This window comes from Cebus imitator, unplaced genomic scaffold, assembly GCF_001604975.1.
Source record: "Cebus imitator isolate Cc_AM_T3 unplaced genomic scaffold, Cebus_imitator-1.0 Scaffold272, whole genome shotgun sequence".
Classification (NCBI taxonomy): domain Eukaryota; kingdom Metazoa; phylum Chordata; class Mammalia; order Primates; family Cebidae; genus Cebus; species Cebus imitator.
The window spans coordinates 1,452,775-1,479,420 of NW_016107587.1; the positions used below are offsets into that span (position 1 = coordinate 1,452,775).

Here is a 26,646-nt window from a genome sequence, read left to right on the forward strand (position 1 = left end):
AATGAGTTAGATTTGGGGAATTAAATTCTGTGAGTATTTACTGTGCAAGTGCTATGCTAGGTACTTGGTAACCTATTTGAATAAGGTTTTGAGAAGTTCTTTGTCTTGTAATGGAGTCAAACAGGTAAACAAAATGTGTCAGTGAAACCTGAACAACACAGTGAAATAAACGTAATTCAGATCAGAAGAAGCTTCTTCAAGGAGTCGGCCAATGCCAGCAATTCAAAAATAAAAAGATGTTTGTGACAGGTAGGGAGGGTAACCAGAATGTGAAGAAATAAAAGGAATCTCATGCAAATACATGGATTATGGGACAGGAATATGCTAAGCTGGTTAAGGAAAGCGTACGAGGGCTATTTTCTGCTGACCCTAGTCATAACGCTGTATTTCAGAATCATTGGCAGACATGAAAAGGCATAAATCACTGCACCTATTGCACCAACTCAGAGAAATAGAATCAGATGAGCTACACGGAACCCCTAACAGTGCTGCAGGTTTCCTTGGGAAATATACCTTTAATTCAATAGGTAGACACCATGAAGATGGGTACTAACTTTGTAAATGTCCCACAGGGGAAGTCACATACTCTAGCATTAGGATGCCTGAATTCCAGGCCTGGATAACCCTGAATATACTGAACATTTTGGACAGGTAATTTTCTTCCCGGTTAGATAGGATAGTCTTCAATCATTGTTCTTGTATAAATATAAGTGTGTGTGTGTGTGTGTGTGTGTGTATGTACAGTTGTATGAAATTTATCCAAATCATTACTAAATTGTCTTATTCAAAGCATTTTTGTTTCCCCAACTCTAGAGGGCCAATAAAATCAAACATCTTTTTAAGGAAGAAGAGAAAAGGGAAGAAGAGAAGAGAGAAGGAGAAGGAAGGAAGGAGAGAAGAAATAGGAGAGAGAATAGAAATAATTCAAAAGGAAAAGAAAAAGAAGACAATGTTTTTGTGGCATGTGGGTGCTTATTAACACAACATAAAACCTGAAAAACAAATATTTCTTAAATATGGTAATACAGAGATATATGAATTTTAAAATAATGCTAGGGGCCCGGCACGGTGGCTCACGTCTATAATCCCAGCACATTGGGAGGCCGAGGCAGGTGGATCACCAGGGGTCAGGAAATCGAGACCAGCCTGGCCAACATGATGAAATCCCATCTCTACTAAAAATACAAAAATTAGCTGGGTGTGGTGGCAGGTGCCTGTAATCTCAGCTACTCAGGAGGCTGAGGCAGGAGAATTGCGTGAACCTGGGAGACAGAGGTTGCAGTGAGCTGAGATCATGCCACTGCACTCCAGCCTGGGCAACAGAGCAAGACTTTGTCTCAAAACAAACAAACAAACAAACAAAAACCCCACTAAGTTAGTTAAATATATTCTTAAAAAGTAAAATCAATATTATGCTTAATTATTTAAATAAACTAATAAGTGGAGGCTATGTTTATCTAAACAGTTTTATTGATAACCTCATAATTATATCTTATGAATTTATGTGATACTTTATCTGTTTATTTTTTATAAAAACCATGCTGCTTTTTCAAACTTGATTTTTCTTAAAAATAAAAAAAATATAGGTAAAAGAAAAACACTACATGTCATACTATTAAAATTTCCAATTGCTATGTGGCTAATTAGTCATTGATGTGGTTCTCTGCAATGCCTTATGATTGCAATAGCCAAAATGTCAAAAGATCAAATTAGTATTTTACTTGTGAATAAGGTCACCCCTTAAATCCACCACAAGTTTGATATAAAGGTTGCTGAAACCCTTTTGATTAAACCTGTACTGAAAAGACAGTGAGTTGACATTCAGGGAATCAGGGATATTGAATTGGTGATACAACAGTGATAAAAACCCAGGAGTATCACTAGAGTGCTTATACTACCTGGGCAAGGCACCTAAACTCTAAACATCCACCAAAGACAGGTCTTCCTGAAGCCTCTAAACAGCTTCCTACTTGAGTTTCCAAACCTGAGCGTCCTTCACAGTTGTCACTGATGGTTAGGGAAAGAGATATTGTTGCTACACCCTAATTGTGATCTCAGCTTTAATCCTGCTCTCTGATTTCTATTTTAGTTACATCTGGGAGGCAAGGGTATATGGGGGCAGGCATGTGGACTCTGTTGTCAGGCATCTGCACTCTGTTGTCAGGCATCTGCCTGTTGGAAGACTGGCTCAGACAGCTCCTTTTGGAAAAGTTATTGAGATAATGCAAGCAGGAGCCCTTACCGTGGCATCTGGCAGAAGTGAGGGCCAAAAAACATACCTAAAAAAAGAAGAAAATTTTCCCTACCACCAAATCTTCTCTTCAACCTGAGCCCAATGTTCATCTCCCTCACTGTTCCTATCACCTTCCACTTACCTGCCTTCTTCATATGCACTGAGGTCCTTGAAACCAGAAGGAGTGAAGCTTAATTTAAATTCATCTCAGCATCTTCAGCTTTAACCTCACTCCCCAGCCCAAATGAGATGCTCAGTGAGGTCTGACGAGTGATTGAACGGATGGATACTGACCAAATATTGTATTCAGCACCCCTACCTATTTATTACCTTCCTGAGGTGAGGCTTCTCTCTCTCCTAGGTCCATTCTTCTCCTCCTCAGAAAACCTAATACCGCCTATGCAATTCCTTTCACCTCTTGATTTCACTCTCAACTTTGACATCCGTGCCTAGTGAGCCTCATTCCGGAGCAGTTGTCAACTCACTAAGAGGGGCTTCATTGCAGCATGACTTTCAGAGAATACACAACAAAGTTAAAGTAGCCGACAAAGAAACGTCATGATTTTGTACCATGGTCTGAATAGAGATAGCTGCAGCTGCTCACAGTATTCTCAGGCATCTCTAGCCACCAGGGAGAAAGAAAGGAGATTACAGGAGTCGAGAGGAAGATAGAATTGAAAGATCCAGTTCAAGATGCCCTACCAAACTCTCCTAGGCTCCAGTGAGGAGACGCGTGTTGAAAAGGAATTGAAGACACACTCAAGGGCCTATTTGTCCTTAGCTTCCTGGAAGTAGATATGTTAGTGAAAGTTGCCCAGAGCTAGTCCTGTCTGAACTATCCAGTTTTAAATCAATGACTGCATTTAAGATGAGTGAAGCTTATCTTTTGTTAAATTTTCACAGGTATATGATATTCCAGTACAGAAGATGAGGTTTGGAAATATTTATCATTAAACCTCAGGGACTTTATTTAGTAGCTCTGATCTGCATGGCTGCAAGAATTACAGCTTCACACACTTTCTTCACTTTTTACTGCCCCTGACAGAAGGTGCTGCTTCTGGCACCTGCCACCAGCATTTATTCTGCCCAAGTCTATTTCAATTCCATTTTGTTTTGGCAGACTCTTTTCTGCAAAGCACCCTGCCATTAGCTCTCTGCTGCTTTTAGCTGATGTGGAAAACAAACCTTCTTGGGCCTGTACAATTGGCAGCAGTCATGTCCCTTCCCACCTTGCTTGCAGGGAGGGTGGTTTTTGAGATTTGAGGAAATTTGGACATGGAAGAAAAGACAGCACTCTAGGGTTAGCACCATGGTTAAGCCTAGGAGACACACAAGGAATTTGGAACAGCTCTCTGAAGAGGCAGAGAGTTATAGCAGGCCTTCACAGGATGAGCTGTGCAAATAGGATTGTCTTAAAAAGCAAAGGAGAGGTTGCAGACACTTCAAATTAATTACTGCCAAAATTGCTTTCCATCATCAGAAGAAGCAGTGATTAGGAATGAAATACAGAGGATTAAATTGTGGGAGAAAAAGGAACAGAATTTTATGTAAAGTGGTATTGGCAAATCATAGAGCTAAAAATTCAAATGCAATCTCAGGTCTCGCATCAGGGAATAAGGTTTCTTCAAAAAAATGGGCATGACAAAGCCTTATATAAAGAAAACAATCATGTTTCCCCAAATCACTCAGTATTAGATAGATTTGTGATCTTTCACATAAACTTTGAGCTTAAAGAGACTCTACTGGGATGTTTGTCATAATAGTGGCCATAGACCATCTAAATCAAGGAAGTTGGGGTGCTCTTTAATATAAATGCCTAAGTCTTTAGAATCCAAATTTGTGAAAGTTAGGCCTAAGAATATGCCATCTTAATAAGTACCCAGGTGATTTTTAAAACTTCTTTAAAAAGGCTCCTCTTAAAACTGCATCCTGAACATAGTAACCAAGGCAGTGGTACATCAGTATGGGCAACACTGTGGGACTGTTCATTCTGCAGGTGGGACAAGGCCCCCAAAAGCCAGATATGTGCAGTGGCACAAGGATTCCAGATGCCCTAGAGGTGAACACAGGTAAGGCCAAATGGTCACCACTTGCCTTGATATGCAGGTCTCCCTTCTCAGTCAGCTGGTCTGTTAGTCAGGCAAGCAACCTGTATTCCAGGTTTATTATGATAGAAACTGCATTCCCTGCCAGAAATATAGCCACAAATGAGATAGCTCCACTGGATTTACATTCTTTCATTGGGCAAAGATGTTAAACACAAGCAATTAGCTATTTAACACAATCTGCCACGGGTGCTGTGAAGCATAAGAGAAGAGCATGAGCATTTATCAGAAGGGATCTAACTCGGTCTGGCAAGTTGAAGAAGATTCTGCAGAAGGGTCAGATAAATCACATACTGAAGAATGAGCAAAGATTAGCTCAGAGAAGGGGGAAAGAGGAGGCAGCATTCCGGGCAGGGAGAAGAGCTGTTGTGAAGGTTCTGGGGGCAAGAAGGAGCTTGATCTGTTTAACAGACTAAAAGGAGTTCAACTGGGACAGACAAGGTGCAGGCAGGATCCAGACCTTGTATCATCTTAGGAGTCCATGAGCAGAATTTGAGTACCAGAATATGAAAAACCATTACATATTTGGGAGTGAGAATAATATGATCAAATACTTATTCTTAAGACTTGGTCAAGCCAAGCACAGTGGCTCACACCTGTAGTCCCAGCACTTTGGGAGGCCAAAGTGGATGGATCACTTGAGGTCAGGAGTTTAAGGCCAGCCTGGCCAACATGGTGAAAACCCATCTCTACTAAAAATACAAAATACACCACACTGGGTGTGGTGGTTCACACCTATAATCCCAGATACTTGGGAGGCCAACGCAGGAGAATCGCTTGAACCCAGGAGGCGGAGGTTGCAGTGAGCCGAGATCATGCCATTGAACTTCACTCTGGGCAACAAGAGCAAAACTCCATCTCAAAAAACAAACACATACACATACACACACACACACACACACACACACACACACACACACACAGAGAGAGAGAGAGAGAGAGAGAGAGAAAGAAAAGACTTGGCTGCAGTGTATAGCATACCCTGCTGGAATCTAGGGATGGCTACATATGGAGGGCGAGAGGAAAAGGCTCATGAATAACTCTGACATTCTTGTTTGTGAACTCAGTAGAGAGTGACAATATTCTCTAAGACCAAGACTGATGAGCCAGAGAAAAGTTTTCTGGGTGAAAATCATGAATTGGGCTTAAACGTGTTGAGATGGAGGCACCTGGGAGGCATTAGAATGAAGTTGCTCATCAGGCAGTTAGAGCCAAGAACCAAGAGTGGTGAGCTGAGCTGACCCCAAAAGTGTGAGCAGCCACAGCACGGGAATGATGACACCTCAGTCAGGGACAAAATGACCCCTGGGAAGAATAAAGAGAGAAGGGAGCTCAGGGACTGACAGAGCATGGTAGAACGCTAACAGGCAAAGGTCAGGATGAAGGAGGTGAGGTGAGGATGATCAAAGGAAAATAAGTGACGTATTACAGGGTCCCAAGAAAGTTTTGCCCAATAAAAGGAAGTTGGATATAGCTTAGAGATCAAGGATAATGCCTTTTGAAACTTGTGATGTGCTGGTCATTAGTGAAATTAAAACAGGCCTTTTTAGTGGGATGGTGGGAGACCGGCACATTTCTGAGTTGACCGAGGCTCACGTGAGAGATGACAACACAGGTCACGGCAAGTCTCAACAACTCTTGAGACAGAAGTTTGGCAGTAAAGGGGAGAAAGCTAGGGAGGTATCTGGAAGGAAATGGTTTGAAGGAAAGGTTTTGTCTCTTATGGTGCTTTGTCTTTAGCAAGGAAGAGCCATGAACATGTTTAATCCCTAATGAGAAAGATCAGGGTATGGGGAGGTGTTGACAACAGAGGGCAAAGAATTCTTCCTTCAAAGGCAGGAAAGGATTCATCTTGGCAGAGAAATCAGCCTCACCTGGGAAGAGGGCTCTCCTCTCTCCTGTAACAGGAAGGAAAGAGGATGCAGGTGGGAGAGGATGGGAGGCGGATGTAGGGATTTATTCACTCTTATTTTCTCTCTGAGGCAGGAACCCCCTCCTCCAACAGGAGTGGGAGAAGGAGGAGCCAGAGGCATGAGGAGAGGGGACATATGAAATCGACTTGGCACAAGATGAGAGAGTTGGCCAGGGAATCAGGGTTAGATTTCTGGGCAGTGTTGAGGCCTGTGACTGAGAAGCTACGATAGAGCCTGCAAACTCTAAATAATAAAAATGCTAAACCTACTGGGAAAAAATGAAAACCATGTGATGAGTAATGACAAATCAGCATGGTGAAACCTTTGAGAGAAGCACATACTAAATACTGGAGGAACGTGTAGGACAGAGTAAATAACTGCTCAGAAGAGCTGAGAGGCTTCCATGGGAGGGACTGTGTAACCAGAGGCTGTGTCAGTGCTCTGCCATGGCCAGTGCCCGTGGGGGCCAGCTTTTACTCTAGATCAAGTCAAGTGGCAAGAATACACAGAGTGCCCCACCCCACCACTAAGTGGCTGGGCTGAGGAATCAGCCAGCCAAACTCTCACATTGCCCATGTGTAAGCTCAGCAAGGAAATGGCTTCCCCAGTTGTATTAGTCAGCTCAGGCTGCCAAACAAACTACCACAGACTGAGTGGCTGAAACAACAGACAATCATTATCTCACAGTTGTCAACATCAAGAGCAAGGTGTGGGCAGGGCTGGCTTCTTCTGAGGCCTCTCTCCTTGGTTTGCAGACAGTGGTCTTCTGCCTTGCATGGTCTTTTCTCTACCTGTGTGCATCCTTGGTGTCTCTTTTTATGTGCAAATTTCCTCTTCTTATGGAAGAGGATATCTTCAAATGGACGTCCACCCATTTGATGTCACTTAGTCTTCATTACCTTTCTTAAAGCCCTAACTATAGTCGCATGCTGAGGTACTGAAGGCTAAGACAAACAGAGAACACGGTTCAGTCCATAACACCAGAACACAGCTAGAAAGCCACTGAAAGAGAGAATAGCCCATAAGTTATGATTGTAAATAGAACTCTCCTTTTCCATCACACCAAAGCAGTATCTCCAGGTATGATGCATGGACTAGCAGCACCTCCTGAGCTCTCATTAGAAATGCAAGTTCTCAGGCCCCATCCTCGACCTCCTAAGTCAGAAGATTTGGGGATGAAGCCCAGTAATCTGTGTTGTAACAAACTCTCCAGGTCATCATTCAGTTGTGAAATCACTAAATTTCTCAGGAAGCCAACTAGGTAATTCAGCGATTTATGTGTATTCTTTACATTACACTAAGCATTAGATTATTGGGCCTTGGAAAAGTCCTTTCAAAAATTAAAAATTATTTAAAAAGGACCCAAAGGGACTGCAATGGCAGCTGTATATCTGTAAGAAAGAGGATATATAGAGGCATTGTGCCTGGTTGGGAGTTACATGCTGAACCTGCTGAGGGTTTGGGCAAATCAGATAACACCTCTAAATCTCAGTTTCGAGGTTTAGAAAATAGCTGTGAGATAATGAATGTCTGTTGTTTAAGCCGCTCGGTCTGTGGTAGTTTGTTTGGCAGCCTGAGCTGCCAATACAAGTACAACTTGGGGAAGTCATAATGCAACTGGGGAAGTCATTTCCTTGCAGAACTTACACATGGGCAAGGTGAGTTTGGCTGGTTGATTCCTCAGCCCAGCAGCTCAGTGCGGGGATGGGGCACTCTGTGTGTTCATGCCACTTGTCTTCATCTAGAGTAAAAGCTGGCCCCCACGGGCACTGGCCATGGCAGAGCACTCACACAGCCTCTGGTTACACAGTCCCTCCCGTGGAAGCCTCTCAGCTCTTCTGAGCAGTCGTTTACTCTGTCCTACACGTTCCTCCAACAGTTAGTGTACACTTCTCTTGCAGGTTTCACCATGCTGATTTGTTGTTACTCATCACACAGTTTTCATTTTTTCTCAGTAAGTTTCACATTTTTATCATTAGCGTTTGTAGGCTCTATAGTAGATTCTCAGTAACAGGACTCTCAACACTGCCCAGAAATCCAAATAACATCTCTATACCAGCCAAATAACAGAGATAGGAAAGCCTGTTTGCAAACTGGCTGTAATGATTAAGTGAGAAAATCCAGATCATTTCAAGTGCCTATCATAGTGTCTGATCTGCTTCAGGCAGCTAATAAATAGTTTCTTTCTCCATGAAGTGATGACTTCCACACTCTGCAGTGCAGACACAAGGACAAAAGTGCAGTTACAAGCATCAGTCTTCATAACTCATTTCTACAGAGCTACTAGGGTCCCTATGATTAAAATGTATATATTTTTTATTTTATTTTGCCTTCATCAATCCTTCAGAGAAGCAAAGAGTGAGCTATTTCAGAGCTAGCCCTTGAAGGACTGTTTCTGAAGACATATGGCATTTGTAGAGAGAAGGGGTGCCCACAGGCAGGTGCAGCACAGGAGTAGGAATCAATAACAAAAGAATAATCTTTGAGGGCACCAATAAGAGGAGAAAGACCTTTGTAAATGGTTATACTGGAAATGAAATTTCTCTAGTACAGATCACATACGCACACCACACAAAAAGCAACTAAATCCCTTTATTTAGAAGACATTAATGCACACTGTGTTCAATATCCTGAGCTAATGTTGTGATTAAGTTATACCTACGAAGTAACATAAGCTGGACTTAGGTTGAGGCAGGATGTGGAGTTTTATGGGAGGAAATTGCAGAATATAATAAAATTGGCAAATGTAGGCAATCTCATACCAAATTTGTTTTAATGCATTCTGGACTTTCTTGTTATTTGGTAATGAAATACTTAAATTGATTCTTAAATAATATACATTCCAGTTCCCAGATTTGTAATTTGAATGATAAATAAAATTACATTTTTATGTCATATTTTATAATGGTAATAAAAACATAATTTTTCTTTCTTCATGGTTCTTTCTTAAATTCAAAACACCGCTCTTTTCCATATAGCATTAGCTTTTATTGCACATGTTTTACTTCCAAATTATTTACATGGGGTTTTTTATAATGTTATCCAAATTTAGAACATAAAATTATCATTTTTAAAACAGATGTAGAACCATAATAAAGAGGCTAAATATAGCCCATATATGGGACATTTACAGCCAATACATTTCCAACATAAATTATCCTAAATTCTCATGATGACAAAATGTTTATGAGAGCCTAATAATCATATTTTCATTAAATTCACTCTTACATATAAAAGTTATTAACTAATATATTTTTTAAAATTGAATGCTCAGAAATTAAACCTTTAGGCAAAATGCTAATAACCAAAAATGAAATAATGAGTATCTCCAGCTAAAATAAATTTTGATGTAAACAGAAGAATGTAGAGACCCATTACGATACACACAGAGGAATATTACTACGTAGAAATTACACAAGCAATTACATAGATGGATTTCAGAGACAAAATACATATGTAGAGGAAAACAGACTTTTGTACATACTGTATGACTCCTTTTATATGAAGTTCAGAAACAGGCATAATTATTCTAAAGTGATTCATTCAGTTACCCTTGTGGAGAAGGATTTGACTGGGAGAGAATGTGAGGGTACCTGCTGAATCGCTAGGAATGTTCTAGCTCAGTCTGGGTGGTGGTTGCACAGGTGTGTACCATGGAAAAATCCATCTGGTTGCACAATTAACATCTCTGCTGTTTACTATAAGATGGATGTAGTTTACACTAGTGAAAATAAATTTAGAACAGTATTCTTAAATAAATATGTAATTTATGTGTAAAGGTAAGGAACAACATCGTTGCAAAAGAGAAAATACAAATGGCTAATAAATATGAAGAGAGGCTCAAATTGTGGAAATTCAGTTTAGCTTGTTAGAATACTGTTTCAGTGAGAAGTATAAAGTGGCCCCAAGTGACTCAAACCCTTGTACAATCCCCTCTCCTTGCATGGGAGTGAGACCTTGAATACAATAGCTGTCACTCCTTCAATTAGACTAAGTCATATGGTAAAGGTGATGATACTTTACATATCTCATTAAGAGCCCTAATCAGTTGCCTATTTTAAATTAATCAAAACAGATTATCCTGTTCACTTTAAGGAAGTAAACTGCCAGTTTACTTCTGACAGAGCTCCTATAAAATTGTTTATGCCCAAGGGTAATTCTGTCACTTTAGTATGATTGTGCCTGTTTTTTTTAACTTTATGTAAAAGGAATTATATGGTATTACAAAAGTCTGTCATTTCTATAAATGTATTTTTTGCTTATGTAATTTCTATGTAGTAATAGTCTCCTGCAAGTCTCCTAATTGTCTCTACATTATACTGTTTATGTCAAAATTTACTGGACATACATATTATTTTCTCTTTTAGTTATTAGCATTTTGCCTAAAGGTTTAATTTCTGAGCATTCAGTTCCTTTAAGATACATTTCTGAATAATTTTACGTGTAAGAGAGAATTTAAAGGAAATATGATTATTATTAGATTCTCATAAACATTTTATCATGTATCTAAGACCTGAGGGTGACTTCTAGGAGCTGAGAGCAGTCCACAGCTGATAGCCTGCCAAAAAAAATGAGCAAGTTAGGAAACCAATTCTGCCAAGGACCTAAACGATCTTGGAAGAGAACGCCAAACTCTAGATAAAAATGCAGTCTTAATAACACTTTTATTCAGCTTTGTGAGATCCTAAGCAGAGAACTTGTTGGGCTGTGTCGAGCCCCCTGACCAAAAGAAAACTGTGAGATAATAAATAGGCATTGTTTTAATCTGTTCAGTTGATGGTAATTTATTAATAGCAATAGAAAACTAAAACAAATTTTGGGAACTGGAAATGGAGAAGTGGCATAACAAATACTTAAAAATGTCAGGGTAACTTGAAATCATGGAATAGGTAGTGGGTGAAAGAGTTTTCAGAAGCATGCTAGAGAACAACGTAAATTTCCTTGGTCAGATTACTAATTAAAAAACAACAATAAAAAAAAACTCAACAAAATGGTCTCCTGCAATTATGTGGTTACATGAAAAGCAGAATTTGTTAGCAATAAAGTTGGATATTCAGCTAAGGAGATTTCCAAAGAAAAATTGATGGTATTGTCTGGTTTCTTGTAAAATGAGAGAGGAGAGAGATAAAATGAGTAAAAAAATGTTAAACAAGCAAACAAAAAATAAGTAAATAAACTGACAATTTTGATAACTCTCAGCCTCACCAGGTTAAAAAAAGAAAAAGTAGTAAAAGTTAAGAAAGCTATTGATAACATGGCAGAAAGAAAAGGTTGAATATGTAACTATAGAACCTTGTGCTAAAACCTCAAAAAACTCACAAAGTGCCAGTATTTAGTCACAAAATTGGCCCTCTAAAAGGATTAAGAGGATAGAATGACATCAGCAAGATGGCAGATTAGGAAGTCCACAACTCCTCTGCCCCCATGGAGACACTGAATAAACAACTACAGACCGACTAAAACCAAGAGCTTTACAAGAGCTCTGGAAATTGGTCAAGATCTATAGCAACCAAGCAAGCTCCCAGTCAGAAACAAACAAAACATATTCAAATGGTAGGATAAATTCTGTGGTGTTTTACTGGACTTTGCTCACCTCTTCCCATATTGGTGAGGTAAATGAAACGGCCCAATTCCTAATCTCTCCTTCAGGGCAGGAAGAGCAGAGTGCAAATCACTTTCAAAATACTTGCCTTGCCTGGCTGTAGAGTGCCCAAGGAACTGGTATCTGTCTCACCTGATTCAGCAAGCACACCAGAATAGAATGTTTGAGGCAATGGGATAAAAAGGTGAGACTTTGGCACATGAAAAAGCACAATTAATGGAGTAAAAAGGTAATGAGAATGAATGGAATGAGAAAAAATTACAAATTATATCTCTAATATGAAATTAATATCCAGAAAACATAAGAAACTTCTACAACTCACCATAACAATGAAAACAAAAACCAACTCCATTCAAAAATGGACAAAGGCCTTACTAGAGGATTCTCCAAAGAAGATATACTAAAGTCAGAAAAAAAATGTTAATATTACTAATCATTAGGGAAATGCAAATCAATACCACAGTGAGATACCACTTCACACCCATTAGATGATTATTATTTAAAAAGTGGAATAACAAGTATTGGTAAAGATGTGGAGGAATTGGAGCCCTAGTTTATGGCTGGTGGAAATGTAAAATGGTGCAACCACTGTGGAAAATGATACAGCAATTTCTCAAAAAATTAAACATACCATAGGATCCAGTAATTCCATTTCCTTTTACATGCTCAAAAGAAGCAAAAGCTGGGTGCTTGAACAGATATCAAGTGGTGCTATCAATTTTCATAGCAGCATTATTACAGTAGCTTAAAGATGAAAGCAACACAAATGTCCATCAATGGATAAATTAATAAACAAAATGTGATACATACATGTAAAGGAATATTATTCAGCCCTATAAAAGAATGAAGTTCTGTCACTTGCTACAACATGGATAAAGCCTAAAACTCTTACTCTAAGTGAAATAAGCCAGTCACTTATTTATTATCATACAGAAGGACAAATATTGTATGATACCATTTATGTGAGGTAGTTAAATTCATAGAGATGGAAGGTAGAATGGTGGTTTCCAGGAGCTGGGGGAGGGAGAAATGAGGAGTTATTGTCTAATTGGTACAGAGTTTCAATCTGAGAAGATAAAAATTTCTGGAGATGGATGAGGGTGATGGTTACATAACAATGTGAATGTGCGTAATGCCAATGAGCCATATACTTAAATACGGTTAAAATAGTAAAATCTGTATTATGTATATTTTACCATGGTAAAAATATATATCTTAAATATAATACATAAATACATATTATATATTTATATAAATATATGTACTATATAGTACACATTTATCATATATATTATAAACACATTCACTAATTTTCCATTTGATTTTTTATATTACTAATAAATTTTCTAGATGAAAAAAAAAATTTTAAAGATCAAGTGTTTCTCACAGATCTACTCAACCAAATCAGAGGACCTCTAGGAAGCTTTGTGGGGTGGTTCCCTCTGCTATCTATGCAGAAGCCAAAAAATAGAGAACAGGTTATTTCAAAAACACCTGGCTTTTGTCTAATGGATGGCTATTACTGAAACCCAAAAAAGGTTGACAAAGTTCTTGAGAAAATTGCTTCACCAGGTGTAGTGCCAGCACTGTCTAAAAAGACCAGGAGAAATACAAAAAGAAAAGAAGACTATAAAAGATATGAAATGAGCCTTACATCTGGAAGAAATAAAATTATGATGATTTATGTACCTAACAGAACCCTCAAAGACATAAAAACAGAAGTCAACAGAATTAAAGGGAGAAATAGGCAATTCTACAATAATAATCAGAAATATCAATACCCAAATTTTATTAACAGATATAATATTTTACAAGAATATCAACAAGAAAACAAAAGACTTAACAACCGCTACACACAAACTAAACATTACAGACATCTACAGAACACACCACCTATCATAACAGATGGACATTCTTTTCAAGGGTACATGGAACCTTCTCCAGCCTAGACCATAAAACAAGCCTAAATAAATTGAAAAGACATAAACCCATTCTGTTTTTTGTTGTTGTTGCTGTTGTTTGAGACAGAGTCTCCCTCTGTTGCCCAGGCTGGAGTGCGGTAGCATGATCTCAGCTCACTGCAACCTCCACCTCCCAGATTCAGGAGTTCGAGACCAGCCTTGCCAGCATGGTGAAACCTTACCTCTACTAAAAATATGAACCCATTCTGTTTTTTTTCAGGTCACAATGAAATGAAATGGGATTTTAATAACAAAAAGGAATTTAGAAACTCAGAAATATGTGGAAATCAAAACAACACAACCTAAATAACCAATGAAAGAAATAAAAGAGAAGCTAAAAAATACTTTAAGATGAGTGAAAAATGAAGATACAACATACCAAAACATACAGGATACAGCTGAAGCAATGCTTAGAGAAAAACTCAGCAGTAAATGCTTATTACTAGAAACAATGAGAGATCTTAAATTAATAATGTAAACATCCACCTGAAGACACTAGAAAAACAAAGCAAATTAAATCTAAAGTAAGCAATAAATAAATAAATAAATAAATAAAAATTGGAGCTGAATTTCATGAAGCTGAAAACAGAAAATCAATAAAACCAAAAGCTGATTCTGTGAAAACATTACCACAATTGACAACATTTCAGCTAGATTAACCAAGAAAACAGAGATGACTCAAATTATTAGAACTGGAAATGAAAGGTGAAACATCACTACAGACTTTTAAAAAAATAAAAGGAATTAAAACTGATTACGATGAATAATTGTATGCCCACAACATAAAATAGCATAACGAATGAAATGAAATGGACAGATTCTTAGAAAGGCACAAAACACTGAAACTGATTTGAGAAAAATATAGGTAATCTAAGAGGCCTACATGAATTAAATAATTGAATTAATAATAACAGTAAAAAACCTACCCACAAAGAAAAGCCCAGCCCCAGATGCCTTGACTGGTGAATTCTACAAAACATTGAAAGAAGAGCTAATATCAAGTATTCACAACCATGTTCAGAAAAAAGAAAAGAAGGGGACACCTCCCAACACATTCTATGAGGTAAAGAGTACCACGATTCCAACTCCAGACAGACATTGCAAGAAAGGAAAACTGCAGACCAATACCTATTACAAAGATCCAAAAATCCTCAACAAGATACTGGCACTATAAAATCCAGCGATATATTACGTGACAGGTAGAATTTATTCCAGGAATGCAATGTTGTTTTAACTTCCAAAAATCAAAAATATAATATGCCATGTAAATAAATAAATGGCATATGGTCATCTCAATAGATGCAGAGAAAGCATTTGGCAATATCCAACACCTTTCATGATTAAAAACATGCCACAATTAGAAACAGATAAGAACTTCTTCAACTTCATGAAGGGCATTTATGAAAACCTAGTTACCATTACACTTTTAACTCCCACAATTCCGTAATTAGAAACTCTTCCAGCTCTAGAAATAAAATCTGCCCAATTTAATAATGAACATAAAATCTGAATATGGATTTCTCCAAAAAAAATATACAAAGGGCCATTAAGCCTATGAAAAGATATTGAATATCATTAGCCACCAGTGAAATGCAAATAAAACCTACAATGAGATGTATACTAAGGTATGTGTCATATCCACTAAGGTGTAATCAAAACAGCAGAAAATAACTGGTGTTGAGAGAATATGGAGAAATTAGAACCTTCACATACTACTGGTGGGAATGTAAGGCGTGGTCATTTTAGATGACAGTCTAGCAATTTCTCAAATGATTGAAACATACGATTCAGCAATTTCACTCCTAGGTATATATGTAAGAGAAAACATATTCACAATAAAATGTGTACATAAATGTTCATAATAGTATATTTGCAATAGCAAAAAAACTGGAAATAATCCCAAATGCCCATCAACTGGTGAATGGACAAACGAAAATGTGGTGTATTTATACAATGGAATATTTGGTAATCAAAATAAATTGAGTACTGGCCTGCTGTGACATGGATGAATCTCAAAAACGCTGTGCTGAAGGAAAGAAGCCAGTCACAGAGGGCCACATATATTATGATTCCATGTAAATAAAATGTCCAAAATAGGCACATCTATAAGAGACTGAAGGTACTTTAGGAGTTGCCTACCACTGAAGGGGATTTTGAGGAGTGACAGCTAAGTGACACCAGTTTTCAGAGTAATGAAAATGGTTTAAGGTTGATTGTGGTGATGAATGCAGAACTCTGAAGAAACTAAAAGCCACTGAATGGTCCCATTTACATGAGTGAATTGTGTGTTAGGTGAATTATATCTCGATAAAGCTGTGGGAAAGAAAATGATATGCTTAACATAATTATTAGGAAAATGCATATTAAAACTACAATGGGAAACAACACATCTATTTTAATAGCTAAATTACATGTTTTTCAAACCTGATACTACTAAGGGCTAAAGAGGAAGTACAGCAATAGCAATCTCTACAGTTGCTGGTGAGGATGCAATTTGGCAAACATCATAAAAGGTTATAAGATATTTAATTCTAGTTACTTATTCATGCGCCTGGTGGACTGAAATCTCCAAAGGAAGGCTCTGAGATTTATTACCCTCCACTTCCCTAGAGCTCAGCTCAGGGATCCTTGCTGAGTTGCTGCTAATAAACATGCCAGGAATTGGATTGAACTGGAGCTTCCGTCACACACCTAGAAACCAAATCTGGATTCTATGTAATCATTAAAACCTATAAAGGAGGCTACATACAAAGGCTGAAGCCATGATTTGCTCCCAAATGGACAGAGGCTGCATGAAGGCAAAGCCCACATCCAGGGCTTTGTTCAGCCATGCAAACCCATTGCCAGGCAGGTGCCTGCACATAAGAGGCAAACCACACAGGTAGGCTGGATCAGTTTGTTTGATGAAAGTAAAACAAAATGAATGGTGGTCATTATTCTAACTGTATACACTGAGAAATTTAAATACTAAGTCCTGAAGAAAAAATAAATGTGTCTCATAAACAAACAGTTGCTTTCTTCAAGCCAGGCTAAAACTCAAAAGTTTTCTGCCTCTGATCTGTGTTTACTTACGCCCCCTCCCTATATACTCACATCTCCTCACTAACTTCAGAATCTTGCTATTCAACTTTTAAAACAAGGGATGTTGAATAGGGCTGGTGTTATTCTTCCTCCAGCAGAAATGCAGGAAGCCACTCTGTACTTACGGTTGCCAGGCAGATGTCCTGCAGGCCTGTGGTTCTGCAGTTCCGACTCAGTCCCCGCGGCAGCGTCAGATTTCTTGTTGGAATCTTGCAAAAGCATCAAAAACACCTTTCAGGGAAAAAAATCAGCCATGTATTATTTTATGTTTCTATACACACTGCATTTTTTTTCTTCTGCCTCAATCACCTAATCCAGCTGTGATAACATACACCAAACACACCCCATATATTTCATTTAGCTGTCTAATTAATTGGCATAACTCCAAGGCTATCTAAGTCTCAGCAAAACAGTTAATAGGCTACCTATAGGATGCAAAGATGAATGAAACTTGACTGTGAACTCCCAGACCCTCCTTACGGGCTGGTGGAGGCGGCCTATGGTAGAGCCGTAGGCAGGGAAGGGACAGACAGTAACACAGTGTATCCAATGCAACTCAAGTTTGTGACTCACTGTACCAGCATCCTAGGAATTCAGAGGCGAACCAGACAATAAAATTGCAACGCTCAGTTTCGTTACAGTAGATGGGATCTCAAACATGAAAATCCCCATTAAATGTGTGCTTTCCAAGGGCTATGATGTATCATGTCACTAAGCAGTTAGTTAAGTAAATTGCTTGAAGTCACTTCTTGGTTAATAGTGGAGGCAGAAGTCCAACCTCAATTTATTCAAAGCAAAAGACTATGACTAAAGTAGCAAAAATAAGATGAGAAAGCAGTAGTGCAAGCAGAGATGAAAGGAAATGAGGTGGGCTGGAGACTTCCAGGCCCTTGAACTGCACCTGGATTGCTGGCAGGGATTTATGGAGCGATGGAAAGAGAATCTCTAAAATAAACATTGGGCAGTGCACAAGAGGCATAAAAGTCAAGGAGACATAGCCCTGCAGCAGCCTGGTCCTAACTGCTGGAGCTCCACTCTTGACAACACATGGGCTGGCTCTGTGTCTGCAGGCATAGGACTGCACCACCCAGAGTGCTGGCTGCCTCATTGTATTAATAAAACAGGGATGATGATCACAGTATCTGAAGTTGAGCAGCTGATGGCTGCAAAGTGCCAGGCACAGACTCTGGAAGCATGCAGTAAGTCTTCTATTATTCATGTGGTTAGCCAAGATTTTCTGAACATCCTCTGTGGTGCATGCACCAAGCTAGGCACTGTGCACTGCCACTCTCTCTGCTTGGCATCATCCATCCATGTGCTTTCACCACCCCCTCCTCTGCACACATCCATAGAGATATGGGTCCTGGCCCCTCTCCAAGTGACTCCTGCTGGGCCAGTGTCACTGTCCATCCAGCTGGTACCTCCTACCCAATGCTCTGGGTGGTGAAGTCCTAGACCTGCATGTACAGAGCTCAGCCCACACTGAGCACCCTGCCTCACTTCTGATTTCTGTAAACACGATCTCACCATTCTGACTTTTCCAAATAAACAAAAAGGTATCGACGGTCTCTAGATATTCCTGGGGAGCCTCCAGCCATAGGGAAAGATGGGGGAAGGCGCCAGAAAGAAGAAGCCATGAGCAAGCAAGCCTTCAGGAGAGGCATGCAATCTCTCTGCACGTGGTTAATTAGTTTGCATGGAATCCTAGTGAGCAAAATCTGCATGCTTAGTGCTCGTGAAGGGCCAGATGCAGCTACCTTCCTGTGAAAGATAACCCTTTGCTGATCCTCAGTAGGACTCCAAGGAAAAGCTGCAAACCTTACTACTATTTCAAATAATAACAAGAATAATAACGATTAATAACATTTCTGAGTGTGTGCCAACCATGTGACCTTGGACAAATTATTTTATCACTCTGTAACTTACTTTCCCCACATGATAAATGGTAATAAATAAGACATATAGGATTGTTGCAAGCAGTAAAGGCATTTATATATAAAGTTATGAAAACGATGCCCGGCATGTAGCACTCTGGCAATGTCTAGGCTTAACAGTAGCTAGATAAGGATGAATACGTGTAATAGGGTGTGTGTGCTGTTTCATCATGTAATTCTCAGATCACTCTGATAAGTACTATTATCCCTGCTTAAGATGTGGACACTGAGGCTTAGTGCAGTAAGTCTTCACCTAGTGCCTTTACAGGGAATTAAATTGAAAACAACAGAAATAGTGAGAATCAAGAATTGTTCATTGACTAAAGATTTTCCTTTGCATCTTATTCTAAATGGAATTTTCATTTAATGGTCACATTTAACTATGACTATATGAAGCATATCTTAATAACTAAGGCATTATTGATAACAAGAAATTCATCTCTCATTTTAAATTGTCCTTTTCTAACCCCTCTCATAAAAGGCCGTAGTTATATGTGGGGGTGGAGGGCAGGGTGAGTAGCTGTGTGTGTGAGTAGGTGTCTGTGAACATGTGTGAATGTGTATGTACATGTTTGAATGCACACATTTGTGTGCATATGTGTGTGGGAGGGGAAAACAGAATACGAACAGAGTTTTTACCCCCAATAATCTCACAGATCAGCAGGAGATACAATCAATTATGACACAGCACTAGGTATCTGGGTACAATGCATATGAGGATTCTGGAACTTTGCCTGTGAATGGTGAAAGGCAAGTCTAAGACAATCAGAATGTTATGAGCGCCATCAAGTGGCAGCTCATCTTAACTGCAGGCACACGGTCCAGGAGGCTCTGAGAATTTGAGAAAATGTTGAAGTTGCCCAAGTAAGAGACAGGGTCAAAAAAGATTACTGTTTTCAAAAGCAGTATGATATTGATCAAAGATTTAGAGTATTGGTGGCAGACTTTGCCTTTGCGATTTTGCACTATAATTCTCATGCTGAATCACTCAGATAGCAATTGTAAAACTCTGCTGGGCAAGTGTCTCAAGTAACCCTAACATCCAGAATAGAAAATTACCCAGTGCTTTAATGAAAGAAAACTTATGAGAAGGCCCCTAACATTTCACTGAATTCTGGAAACAGAATCTCCACATTATATCATTTTATAGTAAGTCCTACTTAGTGTCATCAGTAAGTTCTTGGTCACAACTGAAACTTTATGCAAAAGGATATACAGCAGGTACTCAAATAATGTCATCTCATTCAATGCCATTTTGCTATAACATTGATGAGGGAAAAAAATTGTTTTGCTTAAAGTCTTGCTTTCCAAGAACCCATCAACAATGTTAACTGAGGTGAGGAGTTCAAGACAAGCCTGGCCAAGATGGTGAAACCCCATCTCTACTAAAAATACAAAATTTAGCTGGGTGTGGTGGCAGGTGCCTGTAATCCCAGCTACTCAGGAGGCTGAGGCAGAGAACTGCTTGAACCTGGGAGGTGGAGGTTGCAGTGAGCCGAGATCACGCCACTGCACTCCAACCTGGGCGACAGAGCGAGACTCCGCCTCAAAAAAACAAAAGATAAAAAAATAAAAGAGTGATCACATGCTAGGGCTGTATTGGAATATCAAGGTCTTGGACTAATCTCTATGATCCATCTAATCCTACCACCCTTTCATAATTCAATAATTACTAAATACTGCCAATATAGAGTTGCTAGTGGCTGCCAATATTGTTTGGCTAGTGACCGCAGCCTCGATCTTCAAAGTTTGTCTCTCCAACTGCTGCCTCATCATCACGTCACCTTCTTCCCCTCTGACCTTCCTGGATCCCTCATGGATGTATCCTTTTGATTATATCAAGTACACCCAGGAAATTTGGGATATCTTCCTGCCACAGTCCCATGTGGGTAACATTTACAGGCTTCAGGGATAAGGAAGTGGACATCGTTGGGGGACCATTATCCAGGCTAACCTAGAACTATCCCACCATCAGCATACCTCTGAAACAAGGGCTATTGATCTGAGGTGTCCCTGGACACTACAGAACAGTAAAAGTCAGAAAGTGGAGCAGAAAATTTTGGAGCTCAGCACAAAATGAAAAAAATTCCAATTTCTGATTTTGGTCAACTTATTATCTTTTTGGTCTCTTGGTCTCTCAGTTTGCTTATTCCTACAAGGGAAAGATTAAAAGGCATAAGTTATAAAAGGTCAATTCTAGTTCACACTCAGGCTCTGTGACATCCTACAACACCTTGTTATAAATAGAATGCAAAGAATGGGTAACAGCACTCCAGCCGAAGGACTGATAGCACACTCAGTGTTTAGAAGACACCAGGCTACATAAGTGCTTAGACCCTGAGGCTGTTCTAAGTTATGAAGACCTTAGCCCCCAAATGGAGAATCCTCAAAATATTGAATGTATTGTTCTTTAGGGAAAAAACAACAGGATGTCACATGAAAGGAAAAGAAAACGGGTTCTCAAATCAAGTACCTGCTTCTTTTCTTCCTCTCTCTTTTTCTTCCTTCTTTCCTCTCTTTTCTTTTTTATTTTGTAAGGAAGATATCAGATTAGGGTATGGGCCCAGCACAAACTGGCAGCTGGAGTGAGGCAGGATCCCACAAGAGGGCAAATAAGGCAAGAGGAAACACTAAATGAATGCTGTGTCGTTGGATTGGAATTAGAGATGCCATGCGGAGTTGAACTCCTAGTTTTCTATTTACGGGCAGAAAGAGAAGCAAAAGTTGAGGTGAATCTTTTGCTTTATCCATGAGGGAACCTCAGAGCAGCAATATCCTGGTCACCATGAACATACTGAGCAGCCAGGACTTCTTGAAGAAATGGCTGATTCTAGAGCTACGCCTGAGAAAGAATGGCAATCCTAGAACATCGTGTTTTGTCAGAAAGCAGGAAAATGCCCAAAGAATGGAGGCATGAATTAAAAGGCACAGAGACCAGTGTGACGAACTTCCCACTGACTCAGCCTGGTATGATTTGAGCCTCAAAGTAAATAGTGACCCTACTGAATTGTAGCTCATTGAGTAGAACAGAAGGCTATGAGTGGCTCTGCTATAAATAGGTCAATGGGGCAAAGAGAGAGTTCTTCTTTACTGGACAGTGCCAACTAAAACACACACAATGAATGATGGAATTAGAAAAACCACTTGGCAAATGCCATAGTAATAATCTTTAATTCTGGCAGGGAATATCAGAAGATGCTGACACAGGTGGGAGAGAAAAGTGGAATTTAGAGAGTCTCAAAATATGTCCTCAAAAAAAAAAATAGAGAAAAGGAAATTAATTTAAGATTAAGTTAATCTTAATCTTAAGCCTGGCAGACACCACTTTCCACTTTACCTGGGATAAAAGATCTCCCCACTAACCATGGGACAGATCAGCCTCTCACAGCAGGCTGGTAGGAGCAGTGGAACACAGCATCACTCCTGGAACATGGCAGCTAAAAATGCATAACCTGACCAATCACAGCAAAATAGGACAAACCCATATCAAGGTGTATTGTGCAAAGTACGTGCTCTGGAATCTTCAAATATATTGAGGTCATGAAAGTCAAGGAAACTGAGGAACTCTTGTAGATCGACAGTGACTAAAAAGGCATGGAACTGAGTGCAGCTCGTGACCCTGGACCAGATCCTTTTGCTCTCAGGTACAAGAGGGGCACGATTGAAACTTAAATGGGCAAAGATTATACAAGAATTCTTTTTTCTCAAAAATTGTTCTAAAAAGAGTCAAGAAAAAAAAGAAAGAAAGAAAGAAATCAAGCCCTACATCTGAGGCCCAGGCTTTACCTCTTAATGCTGTGTAGGATGGGGCAGCTGAGTTCACGCACCCAAGGAGCTAGCCTCCAGAACCTCCCTGGCAAAGGTAAAAGGGAACCCACTAATCAGTATCTCGCAAAGCCACGAGAAAAGAAACTTCCCATCTCACGCAGGCTCCCCAACCTTTCTAAAACATCACTAAACACTTCAAAATTATTTAAAAACGCGCTGCTAAAATTTACTATTTGCATTATGCCAGAAAGTTTTGTCTTGGCTTCAGAGATTGCTGCAAATATATTCCATATGCACAGCCAAGCTTTCTAGCTCTCCGTGGTCCCATCCCCCACAGGGTAAACCTTGTGACTTGCCAGCATGGTCCTTAGGTCCAAGCAACGGAGTAGAAAGTACAAATGCCTTAATGAAACTGGTGACTATCACGATTCCATTTTAAGTCTCAATTTCAGTAGCTTGTAGGTAAAGTTGGAGATCAAAATTGATAGTAAATGAGTTGCAGTTTAGAAATGAAATACGCTTTTTAGCTAAAGAGCTATGCTGGAGAGTTAATTGGCAGGTCCCCTCACTCCTGTAAAGTCATCAGGCACAATGCAGATGAAGGAAGGGAAAGCGCGCTCAGTGCCACAGCAGCCATGCTAACTATGGATCAATAACAGACATAAGAAAGCAAGTCGATGCTCGCCAAGTGTGAAGAGACAAAATTGGTTGAGACAGACATTTTATAGCTTCTACCAAACAAAAGAAGGTTCTTCAAAAGCCCCTGATCTTTTTCCAATTTAAGATATCTTTCTCAAACAGCTCTAAATATACTGTTCATATTTTGTTAGATCTCATACATTGCATATATTCCAGATTCTTTGCCCATCGTTGCCCTTGGAGAGATGATTTCTTTTTTAGTATCTGTGTATGAGAGAGATGTGAGAAAGAGAGATATGTAAAATCCAGGAAATGAATATTTATTTAAGACCTATTATGTGCAAAGCACTCAGTAAATGTAGAAAGTAGAAATTACTGTAAGAAATGGAAGAAACACGTCCTACATCTCCAAAGTAATTGAACAGCTTGTTCTGTTGCTCCTCACCGACTAATGAGGATTTCTTGCTGTTCCGGGTGACTAACAACAAGAACATGAATCTTGGATTTAAAAAATTGCAGAGGCGGGTTACATGGAAGAATTATTCTTTTCAGAAGGGTAGTGGAGATGAAACTCCTCTGTACTTTGATTGGGATGGTAGTTCCACAATTCTACACATTTGTCAAACTCATAGTGGATTTCACTGTAGAAATTTTACATATAAAGTAATAAATATATATTTTTTAAGAAAAGAGGGCAAAGAGGAGGAAGGAAGATTGAGAAATTTCCAGAAGGGATATGAAAGGGCAAAGTACAAATACAAATATTTTGTAAAAGGTGACTACTAAACAGAAATAAAGATATTTAAGGAATATAGGATAATATGATTTGGAACTGTGTCATCACCCAAATCTCATGTCAAATTGTAATCCCCAATGTCGACGGTAGGGCCTGGTGGGAGGTGACTGGACCATGGAGGTGGAGTTCTCATGAATAGTTTGGCAGCACCCTCCCTTGGTACTGAAGAGCGAGTGAGTGAGTTCTTGTGAGCTCTGGTTGTTTAGCAGTGTGTGACACCTCCCCACTCTCTCACTCCTGCTTTTGCACGTAAGATGTCTGCTCCCTCTTTGCCTTCCACCTTCCACCCACGGCCTCCCCAGAGGAAGATACTGCCATGCTTCCTGTACAGCCTGCAGAACCGTGAGCCAATTAAACCTCTTTTCTTTATAAATTACCCCATCTCAGGTATTTCTTTACAGCAATGTGAGAATGGACTAACACATAACATAAAAAGAATTTTCAGAAGTTCTGCTACAATGCAAGGTATACTGTAACTTTAAAATACAGATGACAGGTTAAAATACAACAATGTTTAATCTGAAAATGCACCACAACGCATGTGTTTTGGATATAAATGGGAGAAAAAATATTGATAAGTCCTCATATCTATGTCACAATCCAGCAATATGTAACCTGCACTCAGTGTTAATTGTATAATTTGACCTAAACAAAAACTGTGTGTGGAAGATAGGGAAGACAATCCTACTGAAGAGATGAGAAAAATGAACTTAACAAAGAGCTCTTAAAACTCAACAATAAGAAAACAGCCCAATTTTTAAAAAATGGGCCAGAGACCAAAACAGGTACCTCACTAAAGAATATATTCAAATGGCAAATAAGCATATGAAAAGTTGTCCCACATCATACGCCATCAGGAAAACGCAAATTAAAACAGCAGTGAGATACCTCTGCACACCTATTAGAATGGCTAAAATCCAGAACTCTAAAAGTACCAAATGTCGGCAAGAATACGGAACAACAGAAACTCTCATTTATTGCTAGTGGAAATGCAAGATGGTGCAGGTACTTTGGATGACAGTTTGACAGTTTCTTACACAACTAAGACACTGTTATCATATGATACGGCAACTGCAATCTTAGATATTTACTCAAGTAAGTTGAAAACTTATGTCTGCACAAAATTCTGCACACCGATATTTATGGCAGCTTTGTTCATAATTGCTAAAACTTGGGAGCAGCTAAGATGTTTTTCAGTAGGTGAACAGATAAAACACACATTCAGCCAATGGAGTATTATTCACTGTCACATGACATAAGCTATCAAACCATGAAAAGACACAGAGAAAATTTAAATCCATGTTACTAAAATAAAAAAGCCAAATTGAAAAGGCTACCAGGGTTGTATGATTCCCAATTCTGCAACATTCTGGAAAAGGTAAAACTACAGTGAGAGCAAAAAGATCGGTGGTTGCCAGGGGCTGGGACTGGGGGCAGGGAGGAATGGCTAGGCAGAGCACAAGAGAATTTTAGGGTAGTGAAACTCTTCTGTATCATACTAAAATGGCAGCTACATGAAATTATACATTCACCCAAACCTGCAGAACGTACAACAGCAAGAGAGAAGCCTAATGTGCTGGGTGGTGATGTGTCCACGTCGGCTCATCAATTGTAACAAATAAGCCATTCTATGGGGATGCTGAGAGTGGGGGAGGCTGGGGGCATGGGAGGCAGAGGAACACAGGAATCCTTTGTGCATTCTGCTCAATTTTGCTGAGAATCTAAAACTGCTCTTTAAAAAGTTTTAAAATTAAATTAAAATACATGTGGTTCCAGCCTAAGTGATTCGTTCAGGTTGCCCCCAACAGGAAGCGAGGAAACATAAACGCAAGTGTCAATGTTCTTCCTTGATTCCCAGGCCCCTCTCATGGCAATCATGGGTTGAAGAAGATATAGGGCAGCAGGCCAGTTAGGAAATTCTAAACATGACTACAAGGTGCTGTGTTTGTTTTGAAGTGATTCAAAGATTGAGGCATATGAAAACGGGCATCTGGGACACAAATGCGTGTCATCATTTTGGGACTCTGTCATTCGATCCCATCACAGACCTTGAGGGTTATCCCCGTGGACCTAGTAATTGCACTTCTGGGAATCGGTTTATGGAGAAGCTGCAGACCCTGTTCTTCAGCCTTGTATCATCTCAATGGTAACATAAAAACTCTGGAAACAACCAAAGTGCCTTAAAGCAGGGAGGGGAGGAGCTACATGATGCCACATTTATTGTAAAAGAAATTACATCACCATGAACATCATGATGGGAAAAATGAAAACTGTTCAAGATAAACATTGTGAAATGGGTAACTCCTGTTTAAAAATGGTATATGCAGTGAGATTTCAAGTCTGGTTTAGAATTCTGAGCATGGAAAGAGTGAAGTACAGCAAGCACTTCACAGGCCCAGGCTCTGCAGGGAGGAGAGTGGGGAAGGGGCAGACATCAGAAGGGGAAGCATGGACGCGGGTCTGGAAGAGGCAGGAGGCTGGGCCTGTGGCTGGTGGATGAGGGAGAAAAAGGAGCATCCTCTAACCCCCAAGACACAGCCAGGTTGTAGCTCTGGGTCTTGTCCACTGTGTGTGAGTGCCTGAAGGCAGCTCCGCTTGTTCCCGGGGCACTCCC

At 39.6% G+C, this 26,646-nt stretch overlaps 1 protein-coding gene across 1 annotated transcript in view; it reads right to left on the reverse strand.

The window, feature by feature from the left end:
• The window catches only part of ABCA13 (ATP binding cassette subfamily A member 13), a 424,215-nt gene that overhangs the window by 157,020 nt on the left and 240,549 nt on the right, over positions 1–26,646 (reverse strand). The window contains 1 exon segment of the mRNA XM_017500828.2: positions 17,021–17,126. Coding sequence (XP_017356317.1) covers positions 17,021–17,126 — 106 coding nt within the window.